The sequence below is a fragment of the Paroedura picta genome, chromosome 4, assembly GCF_049243985.1.
Source record: "Paroedura picta isolate Pp20150507F chromosome 4, Ppicta_v3.0, whole genome shotgun sequence".
In the NCBI taxonomy this organism is placed as follows: Eukaryota; Metazoa; Chordata; class Lepidosauria; order Squamata; family Gekkonidae; genus Paroedura; species Paroedura picta.
This window is the reverse complement of record NC_135372.1, coordinates 93,464,385-93,477,529: the sequence shown is the minus strand read 5'-3', so window position 1 is coordinate 93,477,529 and position 13,145 is coordinate 93,464,385. Positions and strand designations below refer to the sequence as shown.

Genomic DNA, 13,145 nt, shown 5'->3' with positions numbered 1-13,145 from the left:
CTGCCTGGATCTGATTCAAGGTTTTGGTTTTAACCTTCAAGGCCTTACATGGGTTGGGACCCACATACCTGAGGGACCGCCTATTGCCCTATGCCCCCCACAGGGCCTCACGCTCTGCAGAGAGAAATCTATTGGTCATTCCTGGCCCCAGGGAAGCGCACCTAGCCTCAACCAAAGCCAGGGCTTTCTCTGTCCTGGCCCCTACCTGGGCTGTGGGCCCTGCGGGATTTGATATCATTCTTCGGGGCCTGCAAAATGGAGCTCTTCCGCAAGGTCTATGGTTGAGGCTGGGGTCGGCGAGGTAGATCTATTGCCCCCCCCTGGAGCGGCTGAAGTGTACATCGCTCCTCTCGATTTCTTCCGTCGCCTCGGTAGTGGGGGGGTGGAAGTGGGATATTCTTCCACCATGTTGGGAATTTTTAAGTCTTTTAATTGGGGTTTTATGGGATTTTAAGACTGCTGTTACCCGCCACGAGCCTGATCAGGAAGTGGCGGGATATATAAATCTAAGAATGAATGAATGAATGAATGAATGAATGAATGAATGAATGAATGAATTTGACTCACAAACTGATGCCGTTGAAAAATTTTATGTGAAGTGATGTGAAAATTCTTTCTCTAGCAGGGTTAGCCTGTGGTAGTTTATTGTTGCATTGTGATTTTTTTTTGATGGAGCAGTCATTAAAAGACAGACATGTTTGTGAACTAGTCCCGAGCATCTGAGCCTCTCTGTTCCAATTTATACAATGAGACCAATAGCATTTTATACTCACAGTCAGAGGATGAATACATTTTGCAGCTGTACTGATGTAAAATAACTGAGATCGTAGATTCTGTGATTAGCGTAAACAGCTTTCTTTGTGGGAACCATTGGAGTGGCTGTCTCTTGCCACTTGCACTAATTTTTGATGAAAATCCACAGTAGTAGATTGAACAAGAATTAATCTGTGTAACCCTCAAGATGACTTGTTACAATAATACCATAAAATTTTCATTTTTAATTAATATGATAGGGATTGACTAACTTTCTGGCCAGCATCCACTGAGATTGCTCAACAGATCTACATATTAAGACACAGAGATCCTAGTTTTCAAATAAGTATGGGATTTCCTACTGTGGACATTACCTTTTATGAACAGCCAAGAAGATAGTTCATGGTCCTGAGGGTTAAAAGTGACCTCACCTTTGCTGTTAATGGGGCAGGGAAGCATAGGCTGAATAGGACATTGTCCCTCAAAAAAGTATAAGGTATGTCAAAGAATAATCAAGAACTTTGCAAAGTTTAGAAGAATTTTCTTAAATATTATTGAATATCCTTTATGGACATCCCAGTTCTTAAGGATTAATCAAACAGCACTAGCATTTCAGACTTTTCTCTGCAACTGTAGAAGTTACATTTTAAAAGTCCATACCTCAGTGTTTACATTATCAAGATTCCTCAAGATTCTGTTTAGACCTTTGTGATGTACTTGCAGTCTTAGGGGGTGTCTGAATCCATGCTGTTGTAAAGCTCTTCTCTGATGCCCATTATTACCCAAACAACTTCTGGTACAGTTGTCTCAATGCATCTTTTTTTAGGCAGGTGACATGATGTCCTATTTCTTGGAGTCAGATGTTCAGGGGGTTTGTGAGGACATCACTGTGGCTGTAATCATTATATTCCACTATATTTCAACTTGTGTTCTGTCTGTCTGCGAGCCATTTCTTTCTTTAGTTTTATACTTCATTTGTCCATCTGGAAGTCTTGGTGGGTGAAACAATGCCTTAAAACCATCAGATATGCCTTTTAAAAAGACCTGGTACATAGCAAATGCTAAAATTGCATTCTTGGTCAAGCTGGAGTCAAAAGCACACACAAAAATGATAGCAACTTCACAGTTGTGGGCAGGTCAATAACATAACATTGTTTTTTCTGCTATGTAAACTTCAACTATGGTCAAGATGATAGGTGTTTTTGGTTGGCTTCAGAGACATTGTAAACAGATTAAAAGTCTTTCAAAAATGACATTTTTAACTATGATAGTAAGACTCTTTGAATCATGGGGGAGGGATACATATAAATATTCTAATAAATAAAGTATAAGGTGCATGCCTGGGTTTTTCAGCATCTGGCACCAAGCCTTTCTGTTCATGTCAGACATAATTACTTGGCCATTTCTTCTCTGCTTTTGACTCAAAGTGGTGAGGGAACACACACAAAAATTGTTGAAAGGCTAGCATTGGCTGTTTGATTAATCCATACCCTTTCTTGCCCTAATCCAGATTGGCGACTTGCCACTTGGGGCTCAGGGTCGGAGCCCAGAGCAGCCATCACAATAGCGTCCAACAGCTGGAACGCCAGCGGCAGCCCCGGGGAGGGGCGAGAAGATGGACAGGAAGGGATGGATAAGAGTCTGGACAATGATGCCGAAGGAGTGTGGAGTCCAGATATTGAACAGAGCTTCCAGGAGGCACTGGCAATATACCCGCCCTGTGGCCGGCGCAAGATTATCCTCTCGGACGAGGGCAAGATGTATGGTGAGTGACCAGGTCACACTGGTATGTTCATATGACCTAACTGGTTTCAGACATGACTTAATGGTAATTAATTATGACGTGCATAATGGATATTAATTTTTCCACATGCAAGAACAAGAGTGAATTCCTAGTTAACAGTGAGACTCACTGGATAGCAATAGACAATTTTCTAATTCTTAGTAACTTATCTTTCAAAGCTCTTGTAAGAATGAACACAACAATTTTGTAATCTGATTCTTTCGAGTGACATTTTATTTTCTTAAATGCTGATTGAGTCTAGCCCAATAGCAATCCTATAAACAAGTTCATGCGTTGGGGTATATTAAATCCTTACACCACTTGATTAGTGAGAAGGAGGTAGGGGAGTAGGAATTTATTCTAAGATCAACTTATAAACATTCCAAAGTTGAAATATCTTTTTCAGGCACACAGCCTTTGGAGGTTAAATACAGGGTGGTTTGATTTTTTAGCTCCTTAGTCTCTTGCTATCCAGTCAGCTTTAAGAATTTGGCCCCAGTTGCATTTTATTTCCTTGCTTGCTGGATGTGAAGGAGATGGCCTCCATGAAAGCCGTATTGAAGGATGATGAAGTGTTTGTGGGGGTGGCCACCTTGAAGCAAATAAAATACTCCAGGGTAATGTTGAACTCTTCTTCTGTAGGTTGGTGAGTCACATTTCCTTTGTACTTCACTCAGTCTATATATCCCTCCCACTCCCTGATGCCTCACCTCTTCTCTCCCTCCCACTCTTTTCTCTGCTTTGCTTGACTGACTGGTTTGGTAAGTTCATTCCTGTCAACGAGAGATTGATTTTTGTCTGCTTGAAGAACCCACATGCCTGCTGTTGGGCGTGAAAGGTGGTTTATCTGGCCTCTCATACAGTTCATAAACAAAACATTTCGTTCTCTTTTCAAGATTTGATCATTACTATCTTCCTTGTATCAGGGTTTTTTTTGATGCCACAATGTGACCTGTATTAGTGACTTATTTTTGCTTCTCATTATGAGGCTATAACTTGGGAGAAACCAAATCTGTGATCGCAATGAAAGAGCCACTCCCACCATTTGTATCCTCTTAAATTTCACACTTAATGGGCCCTACTTAAGCCAGTGACATCACAAATTGTTCTCTTTACGCACTATGTAGAACAGGATATTCCTGTTAGGGTTGCCAACTCCAGACTGGAAAGTTCTTAAGGACAGAGCCTGGACCTCAGCAGTGTATAATAATAATAATAATAAGAGTTGGTTCTTATATGACACTTTTCTCTACCCAAAAAGTAGAACCCACCCATACTCTTCCCGAAGAGAAGAATCCACGCCTGCCTGAGCAAAGTAACATACAAGCATTCGTTCATGCGGGATCACAGTTCTGAGACTGCTGTGCTCAAATGAGCAGGTTACATACTTGGGTGAGATTTTTGCTTCCGGTGTCCACCTGTGGATCTGTGGATCTAGTTCTCATTCTGGTCTGATTCACCAGCACTGGGGGTGTGGGCTGGAAAGAGGTGAAATTTTATTATTTAGGGTTATGAAATAGTGCAGTTAGTCTTACTTTTATTAACATTGGTCGTTCCCGGCCCCAGCGAAGCGCGCCTAACCTCGACCAGGGCCAGGGCCTTTTCAGTGGTTCCTACCTGGTGGAATGAGCTCCTGGGTGAGCTGCAGCCCCTGCAGGATTTGACATCTTTCCGCAAGGCCTGCAAAACGGAGCTCTTCCGCTGGGTTTATGGTTGAGGCTGGGACCTGCGGAGGAGATCGGCTGCCCCCCCCCCCAGTGAAGGGAGGTTGTGGGCCTGTGGACATCACGCCACCTCATGCTCTCAACGCCTCTAGTTGGGATGGGGAAGTAGGTTGGGAGATCATCCGCCATGTTATGGGTTTTTAAGTCTTTTAATGGGGGTGTTTTAATGAGGTTTTAAGACCATGTTACCCGCCACGAGCCCATTGGGGAGTGGTGGGACACAAATTGAATAAACAAACAAACCCCATACCATTCACAGTGGAGAGAGATCATAAAAGGAATGGGCTGTAGAATATGAAGTGCCCTTGAAGCAGATTCAGGTGTTGGCCTGAAGCAGCAGAATAAAGTTTGAGTCCAGGGGCATCTTTAAAACCAACTAAGTTTTATTCATTGTCCATGGGGTCGCGATGGGTCGGACACAATTTCGCACCTAACAGCAGCAATGACAACAAGTTTTATTCAAGGTATAAGCTTTTGCATGTAGGCACACCTTGAATAAAACTTGTTGGTCTTAAAGGGGCCCCTGACTCTGTTCTGCTCTTGAAGCAGTTCAGCAGAGATGATAAAAATGGCCATTTTGGCTTGCAAAGTATATTATCATTAGAAATGTTTTCCCCAAGTTTAGTTCACTTTTCACATTCTCTTTAAAGAAAACTTTTTTAAAAGGGGAAAAGTAATAAATTAAAATCCCCCATCACGATTAGGCTTTATATTAAAAATCCAGGAGTTTATCAGAATGACTTGTCATGAATGGACCAGTTCTTTTAATCAAGTTTACCATCTACTGTGGGATTTAAGCCCTCATTCATCAGATCTGTGTATTCTGCTACTGTGAAATGAAATCTATAAGCACTGAATTGCTGCTTCCTGCTACATCCACCATAGTTTTATGAGGTCAGAATCCTGTTGTTTGTCACCTCAAAGACTGATCTCTATGGGATTTGATGATTAATGACCATTCCTAGTGAGTTATGGATAGTGATGGAGCTTTGCATGTTCCTTTAAATGAAAATTTGTCATTTTCTCATGGCAAGCAAACCTGGAATCAAGGAAGCAATGTTTGAGCCTACTCAAGTGTTTCCCCCCTTACCCAGAGGAGTGAGTCCTGCTCTTTTTCATTTTGGAGAATTGGGAACAAGGTACTCATTAGTCATTCTCCTAACCAATTAATGCTAAGCAGCTCCCACACTAATGGCCACGTGGGCGAGGTCTGGTTGTGTGTGTCTTTCTCCTGGTACCAGTTCTGTGGGGAAGGCTCTTATAGTTGGGCCCCACCCAGATAGTTTGGTCACCAACATGTTCAGGTTAAAGTAGCTTCCAGATGAATGTACAATGTATATGCATGTGTTGTTTATAGATCTCTGGCCATTTTGTAACAACCAAGTTATGTTGTAGGCATTAGCAGTTCCAGTGGTTAATTTCTTTGAATTCATCTGTCCCCTTCTGTTGTCATCTTTTATCACTGGCTGACGACTTTTTTGTTTCATTTGGCATATCCTTCAGTGATTCTTCCTTCCTGACCAACAATTTAATTGTTTTTATTTTAAAAATTGTTGTAATAATGTGTTTTTTAGGGGAGGGTTAAATGGTTTTTAATACAATTTTATGTTGTATGTTTTAATTTGTTAGCTGCTTTGGTGACCCTAGTATGGGTAGAAAGATTTGATTAAAATATTGTGAAATAAAATATTCAAATGAAGAAGAGGCCTGATTCAGCCTAGAATCAATATCTTTTGTCAAAAGCCTGTCCCTTATCCTAAATTTTTGTGAACAGGCTGTGTTTGCCCCTGGTGAGGAAACTGCTTCTGTTTATAGGGACTCTGTTATTAATCCCAAATTCTAGGTCTGAGCCCAGAGCTGTTTTCAACCAGCTCACTTGAATGTCTGAGTTGGAGTCCTTGAACTTCTCATCATTCTTCAATAAACACAGCAAAACTACTTTCCATTCCCAAGTCCTGGGAGCAACAACTACCTTAGGAGAAGCAGGCATTTTGTACCTTATCTCACGTATGCATGCCAATATGTAAGCAAGTGTCCCCCCTGCCCGTGGTCTCTGTGACAGAAGCAAGGATGGAAGCTTTCCAAAGAAGCACATTTTTTAGATTTCTCCAGGAATAGCTGGAGTGCCGCTGGGGAGCTTGGCCTTTGTTCATCAAACTAAAGTGTACAAACTGGTTTTTCCAGCCATTTGGAGACATCTGGCAGTTGCTTAAAGAGACAGCAATTCTGCTCTGCTTCTGTCTTTAATTTGCCTGCTTTTCAGTTTAGAAGCTTGTTTTTTACCTTGTTTTACACTCTGCCCCACCTCTACTTTTCTTCACTCTCCGTAATCTTTTCTAGATTACATCTGCAATAAAAATAAAGTTTTCTAGTTGGCCTCCCTCCCAGGGTATGACTAGAAGGAAGGGGACAAGCACTTAACTTTTAAGCTAGTTCAGTAAAGGATTCCTAAATTAGTTAATTCTAATCCAAATAGCCTATTGGCCTCTCTACCTATCTGCCAGAAGATAGACTGGAAAGAAACCATTGGCTTTTTACAGCCCAAACTCTTTTGTTTCTGTCCCCCCAAACAGAGAATGAGCTTGAAGCATTGCTCTGCTAGTGCTTTCACTAATGGGGACTTCTCTCTTGTTCCTAGAGAAATCTGCACTGTTGTTTGCCTGCCAGCCTCCAGGTAGAACCTGGGAATCCCCCAGAATTACATCTTACCTCCAGTCCACAGATATCAATTCCCCTGGAGAAAATGGATGCTCTGAAGGGTGGACTCTATGACATGGTACCCCACTGAGGTCCCTTTCCTCCCTAGGCTGCATCTCCAAATCTTTAAGAGTTTCCTAACCTCCCACCTCCCAGTCCTCCCCCAGTGGCCAGGGGAACCTGGCAACCCTAGTTTGCTTCAAGATCTTTTTGGAAGGCTATAAAGCACCTTTCCAGTTTATCTTAGGTGCTGGCTGAAGAAGATCTTCTAGTTCATCTATGCAGGGCTTTTCCCCAGCTGCTTTTTATGTGCACAACACTTGCTGTCCATAATGATCTCTGAACTCTAGCTGGCATTTTGGTATCTGCTAGAGAAATGGTGCCAAAAGCAGAGAGCTCATTATAGAACTTGGAGCAAGGAATATGGACTCTGGAGGCTTTTGTAGTCTGCTCATGGGTTGTGTTCATACAGACAAACATAATAGGGGTCCACTCTGGAAATTTCTAGGGATGTGTTTATGGTATAAACAGGAGTTAACTGGAGAATTATTCAACTTGACAAATTTCTCTACATGAGGAGCACTTGTTAGTAAAGAGCATGTGAAAATTTACATACCAATACCATCCAGGGTAATCCCAAATGTGCAGTCCCTAATGTTATCTGCAGTGTATGAAGCGTAGTCTTGCTGAATGATTTGGAAATTGTTCCGTTTCATTTTTTCTTAAATTACAAGTTTGGAGGCTTGCAAGGAATTCTGGAGGGGGGGGAGGTGGCGTGGAGAAATTTCATCCCTACCCCTAAAATCTACTGTTCTGGCTTCTATACATCCTCAAGGACTGAACTTTCCCTTACGCCTCTCCACTTAACTTTTGCTCAGCTGCTCTTCACCTTCTGTCCTTCAATTTTCACCAGGGGGTTTGGAGGATCCCCCCCCCCCTTTTCCATTCAATTACATTACTTTTTTCACATATATAGAAACTTCTGCTTTCTCTGTGGATAGCCTTGTTATTCTGTTTTTGTGATCATTATTATTAGCAGTGATGGTTTCCACTAAGTCTAATCTGTGGTGTTTAGATGTTACAAATATAATACATCCTGTACAAAAAGCCTGGAAATTGGTTGCTCAGGCATCCCCCCCCCCCCAGTGCTTGTATAGGAACAGCGTTTTTCAAGTGTGAATATTGAGATTGAATTTGGTGAGACATTTCTTCCACAGCCTTTCATACCAGGGTTGGGCAAGTGAGTAGGAGAAAGGGGGCTTCTGGAAGGTCAAAGATAGCTTCATTTTCGGGCAGGTGCTGGAAGTAGGATGCCTCAGGAATCCCAGAACACTGACTAGGCGAGCTGAACGCCTACGATAAATGGGTCATACTTGGCGAAGAGTGAGCGGTTATTGACAAGGGGACTGATCTCCCAGCTGCTGTGAAGAGTGGCTGAGGGGATGAAGGAGGGAGAGCTGTGACCTGTGGTAACCTATAGCATTTGAACAGTGGCCAGTGTGCAAGAGTTGGAGAGGCAGGCAGCAAAGGGTCTGGTCCGTGTATGGCAAGGGGCATTTCTTTCTCCTCTGGTGGGTTAAAGAGTAGAGCCAGGCGCTCGGGAGGCTATGCGCCTGCCCCAGACAGCAGGTGTAACTTGAGTTGTGCTCCACCAGAGCTGGTATGCTGCCGTATGCTGATTGGCTGGAAGATTGCCCCACTAGGTTATTTTTAACAGAGCTGTACAACTGGTTCACGTGGTGGTGTCAGAGAAGAGGAATTTGGAGAATGTGGTAATTTGGAGGAGGACGTGCCCTCCGAGAGGGAATGGCACAACCTCTGGTGAATCATGGGACTTGAGACAGCTGAGCAGAGACAGGTCTTCAGTGCCTGCTGGTACAGAGGAGAGAGAGAGAAAGAGAAATGATTAGCCACGGCTGGTGCCCTAGAGAAGGAAGATCCCAGGCACAGAACCTCTCAGCAGGCACAGACAGGAACACAAATGCCATGAAGAGAGATGGGATTACAAAAGGGTTTCCTGTGGGCCGTGCAGAAACGCCACTTGGTATTGCATTTCATCAGGTCTTTGTGTATCAGTTCCAAATACTTTGCAGTTATCAGTGTAATTACTTTGCAGCAACCATGTGAGCTAGGCTACTATTCCATTATGCTACCAGACCAGATAGTACATGGGCAATGTAATGATCTCCAGGGGGTTATTTAAAACAAAGAAATTATATACAGTCGTTGCAGGACTAGGGATGCCAGCCTCCAGGTGAGACCTGAGAATTCCCCAGAACTCCCACTCATCTCCAGGCAACACAGATCAGTTCCCCTGGAGAAAATGGTCACTTGGAATGTGGACTGTATGGCATTATACCCCACTGAAGGGATGCCCCTCCCGAAACCCCACCTCTGCAGTCTCCACCCCCAAAGTCTCAGTTGTTTTCCAACCAGGAGATGGCAGCCCTAAGTAGGGCACTGCAGTGTTGTGTTGCTTAAGTCTTTCTGGAAGCTATTATAATCAAATTTGTCCACCCGAGTTACTTCTCCGCCATAAGGAGAATGTGAGTCATTATATCTTTAAGCAGCCCCTTTGTTCTCCCCTCCTTTCTTCCTTTGCTCTGATTTGTATAGTATCTCAAGATTGATTTTTGTTAAACTGCCATGGGAGAACTTTATTAATCATCTGTGTAACATCTAGTTTGGCCGTAAATATAAGGTAATAAAGGCTGAAAGAACATGATCTACCTATTACAGGAAAAAACAGCAGGTAGAGTGGTTAGATTAGATAACGTATACTTCAAAATATTGGGGGGTATTTTTAATATTTAGTTTTTAGGAATGGTTTCCATACTTGTAATCAGGATTATTTGGTTCGAATACCAGTATGCAATTTGGGTTCAAGGTGTTTTCCCCCCTTCAGAATTTTGAATTTTTTTGGTGTCCATTATTTCCTATGAAGGGACTCTTTCTGGGAGGTGAGAGTAGTTTTTTGAACAAGTGACACCAAAACTGCAGGCAACCAGCAGGCAACCTAGTATTGTTTGTCTACTAAAGAACCCTCAATTTCCCAGAGAATTGGATTAAAGATTCCAGTGCTACTGGCCCATGGTGCCCCCAGCCATTTTACCTGTCGCCATAGCTTCCTTTGGAGAGGGGGGAGGTATTTGATGTGTTTTCTCCAGGGCAAATAAACCAGTAACCAAATATGGAAATGCAACCACTGGCCAAAAGCCTCCAAATGCAGAAATTAAACAAAACAACAACGTCACCATTTCTTCCAAACCTGTAAAGAAACACAACCAATACATCATGCATGTGCTGCATTTGAGGAGCTTTTGTGGATTCTTGTCTACTTTCATAATATCTCTTCTTCCAATGACATTTGTGAGGCATTTCTTTATGAGGTTGATGAGCTACAATTTTGCCACTGTGTTTATTATCTGCACAGAATTGTGCTATTCCTCCTGCATTTCCCTATGATGTACAGCAACTAGCATTCAGTTGAGTGTTTTTGTTTTTCAGTTTTTTTAGAATAGAATTTGGAGCGTGAATTTTACATAATGCTAATCAAATAGCAAAACTTCCTTGCTGTTTCATTCTACTTCTGATATTTACTCTTGGAGAAGAGTATTTTCCTTTGACTCACCAGCACAGACTGAAAGGATCCAGGCACAAGCACATGCTCATTTTACTCATTCACCAAGTCTAGAGCTGGGTAGTTGAAGAATGGCAAATTGATCTTCTGGGCGACCAGTTGCTCTGTACTTTCTATGGGAGCAGACATGAGCATTCAAGCTTACAATGTCACCCATCTTGGAAAAAATATGTCCAATCTGCACAGTCATTAGAGGGTGTAAGGAGGAACCTGTCAGCCACAGGAAAGGTCTGGCCTGACCATTTCTTGACAGGCCCAGTAGGTCAGTGGATCAGTGGCATGCAGCTCATAAGGCTCAGTCAGGTTGCCTTTCACCACTACAGCCACCAAAATCTGGTTTATGCATTTTATGTTCCAACTGATATTGACTGCCTCTTCAAAGGCTTCCATCACCATGGCCATTCTGGGAGTGGCTGTAGGATTACCCTGCCCTAAAGGGAAATATGTGAATAGAGCAGCAGAGCTACTTTCTCCCTTCTCCCTGGAGACAGTGTGCCCCCCCCCCCGTCTAGCTTGGCAAGTCTTCCCTTGATGTGCGGGTCACACATGGTCAGCAACATGACGACCAACATGCCCTCGTGCAGCCATTACACCAGCGGGTACACTGATAGAATATTTGCATGTCCTGTGCCTAGGTCCAGAAAAATGGACAATCTTCCCTTGAAGCATGTGGATGAAGAGAATGAGACCTAGGCTTGGCATGTCAGATGGGGATATATTGGTGGACTTCTTAAAGAGGTTAAAGACCATTCCTCATTGCATATTGGTGGCCTCCAAAACTATCTTGTTCAGGGTGCTGTTCTGCTTCATCAAACGCTCAATCATGGCACAGGTGCTACAAGTGCTGACATCTCTGATCAGCAAGTGCACTGGCCCACCCAACAGCACCAACTTCTGGAGCAGTTGTTGGGTAGCCTTCACACTCTAGACCAGATGCTGGAAATCACAAGTCACAATGTCCAGTCTGGGATTCAGAGTAGAACCCAAAGCCAGGATATCATTTGTTATTAGCTGAAGGAGAAGGCGATGCAGTAAATGTGCTTCAGACTCTCAACCTCTGCCACTGCCCTAATATTCACATTAGTCACCAGGTAGCCCATGAGGGTATTGCTGCCTATCCATGATACCAACTTTTTCTCAATGTTGGCCAATATGTGTCTTATCTAGTACCCTGTCATGAAGCAAAGCCTGGCAATAGCTGACACGGGATTCCCTCTCACTCTACTTAGCTCACTTTACCCCAATGCAGAACATTCTCAGGTTGCCACCAGTGCACAGTCAGCAAGAGGTACATTCATTAATTCAGTCAGTCACCCATTTATTTATGTATTAATTTATTAGATTTTTAGCCCACTGTTCTCTGGAGACTTGTGGTAGGTTACGCATGCAGATAACCCCCTGATAAAACCAATCAACGCCTTATAAAGAAGGCAACATAACCCCCCTGCATCCACCCCACAAGTAACCCAACTGCCTCGGGGGATGGGTTTACATGATGTTAGCCCAAGGAGAGGCCCCCATCGCCCCAGCCTCAACCAAAGACCTGGAGGAAGAGCTCCATTTTACAGGCCCTGCAGAATTTTGACAGTTCCATCAGGGTCCTCAGCTCTTCCAGGAGATTATTCCACCAGATGGGGGCCAGGACACGTGCTGCACCTGAAGTCAGGTCCAAATATTGGCTGTGAACTGCACAGCTCTTCCACAGATGTGGGACAACAGTGCCTTCATGTGGCCCCAGCAGTCCCAAACGGGTGGAGGTGGTAGAAACTATCAAGTTGCAGCTGACTTGTGGTGACCTCAAAGGGTTTTGAAGGCAAGAAACATTCAGAGATGTCTGAATGCCATTTCCTGGTGCTATGTAGCAGTTCTAGTTTTCCTTGATGCTCTCCCATCTCATTACTAATCAGGGCCGATCTTGCTCAGCTTCCAGGATCTAATGAGATTGGATTAACCTGGGCCATCCAGGTGAGGGTACCCTAAACAGGGAGAGTATCACATTCCTGCTCAGCATTGTGTGAACAAAGATCATGTACCAGGGCATCTTAAAACAGCCTGACATCCTCAACAGCAGAATAGGCTGCCCATCTACACTGATCATCTTGCCAATGAGGCAAGTGCCCCTCTGCTTCCACTTTTTCTTATCCCTTGGCACCTTTGTGCCATCATAGATTTTGGGCATCCGTTCTCTGCAGGACACCTCATTAGTCTGAACACAATGGAAAAATGGGCAAATGAGAACAAGATGCAATTTAATAAAGATAAGTGTAAAGTTCTGCATCTGGGTCAAAAAAATGAAAAGCATGCCTACTGGATGGGGGGTACGCTTCTAGGTAACACTGTGTGTGAACGAGACCTTGGGGTACTTGTGGATTGTAAACTAAACATGAGCAGGCAGTGTGATGCAGCGGTAAAAAAGGCAAATGCCATTTTGGGCTGTATCAACAGAGGCATCACATCAAAATCACAAGATGTCATAGTCCCATTGTATACGGCACTGGTCAGACCACACTTGGAGTACTGTGTGCAGTTCTGGAGGCCTCACTTCAAG

The 13,145-nt window shown here is 43.5% G+C and overlaps 1 protein-coding gene across 9 annotated transcripts in view; it reads left to right on the top strand.

Moving 5' to 3' along the window:
* TEAD3 (TEA domain transcription factor 3) overlaps positions 1 to 13,145 on the top strand; it is a 95,270-nt gene that overhangs the window by 47,535 nt on the left and 34,590 nt on the right. For 6 of the 9 annotated variants that reach the window (XM_077334286.1, XM_077334284.1, XM_077334285.1 and 3 more), the window contains exon 2: positions 2,264 to 2,518. In XM_077334286.1, the coding sequence (XP_077190401.1) occupies positions 2,383 to 2,518 (136 nt within the window). In that variant the 5' untranslated portion in view covers positions 2,264 to 2,382. Of the gene's footprint in view, positions 1 to 2,263; positions 2,519 to 3,857; positions 3,929 to 13,145 lie in introns of those variants that run through there. The other 3 variants (XM_077334289.1, XM_077334288.1, XM_077334287.1) reach the window with 2 other exon arrangements.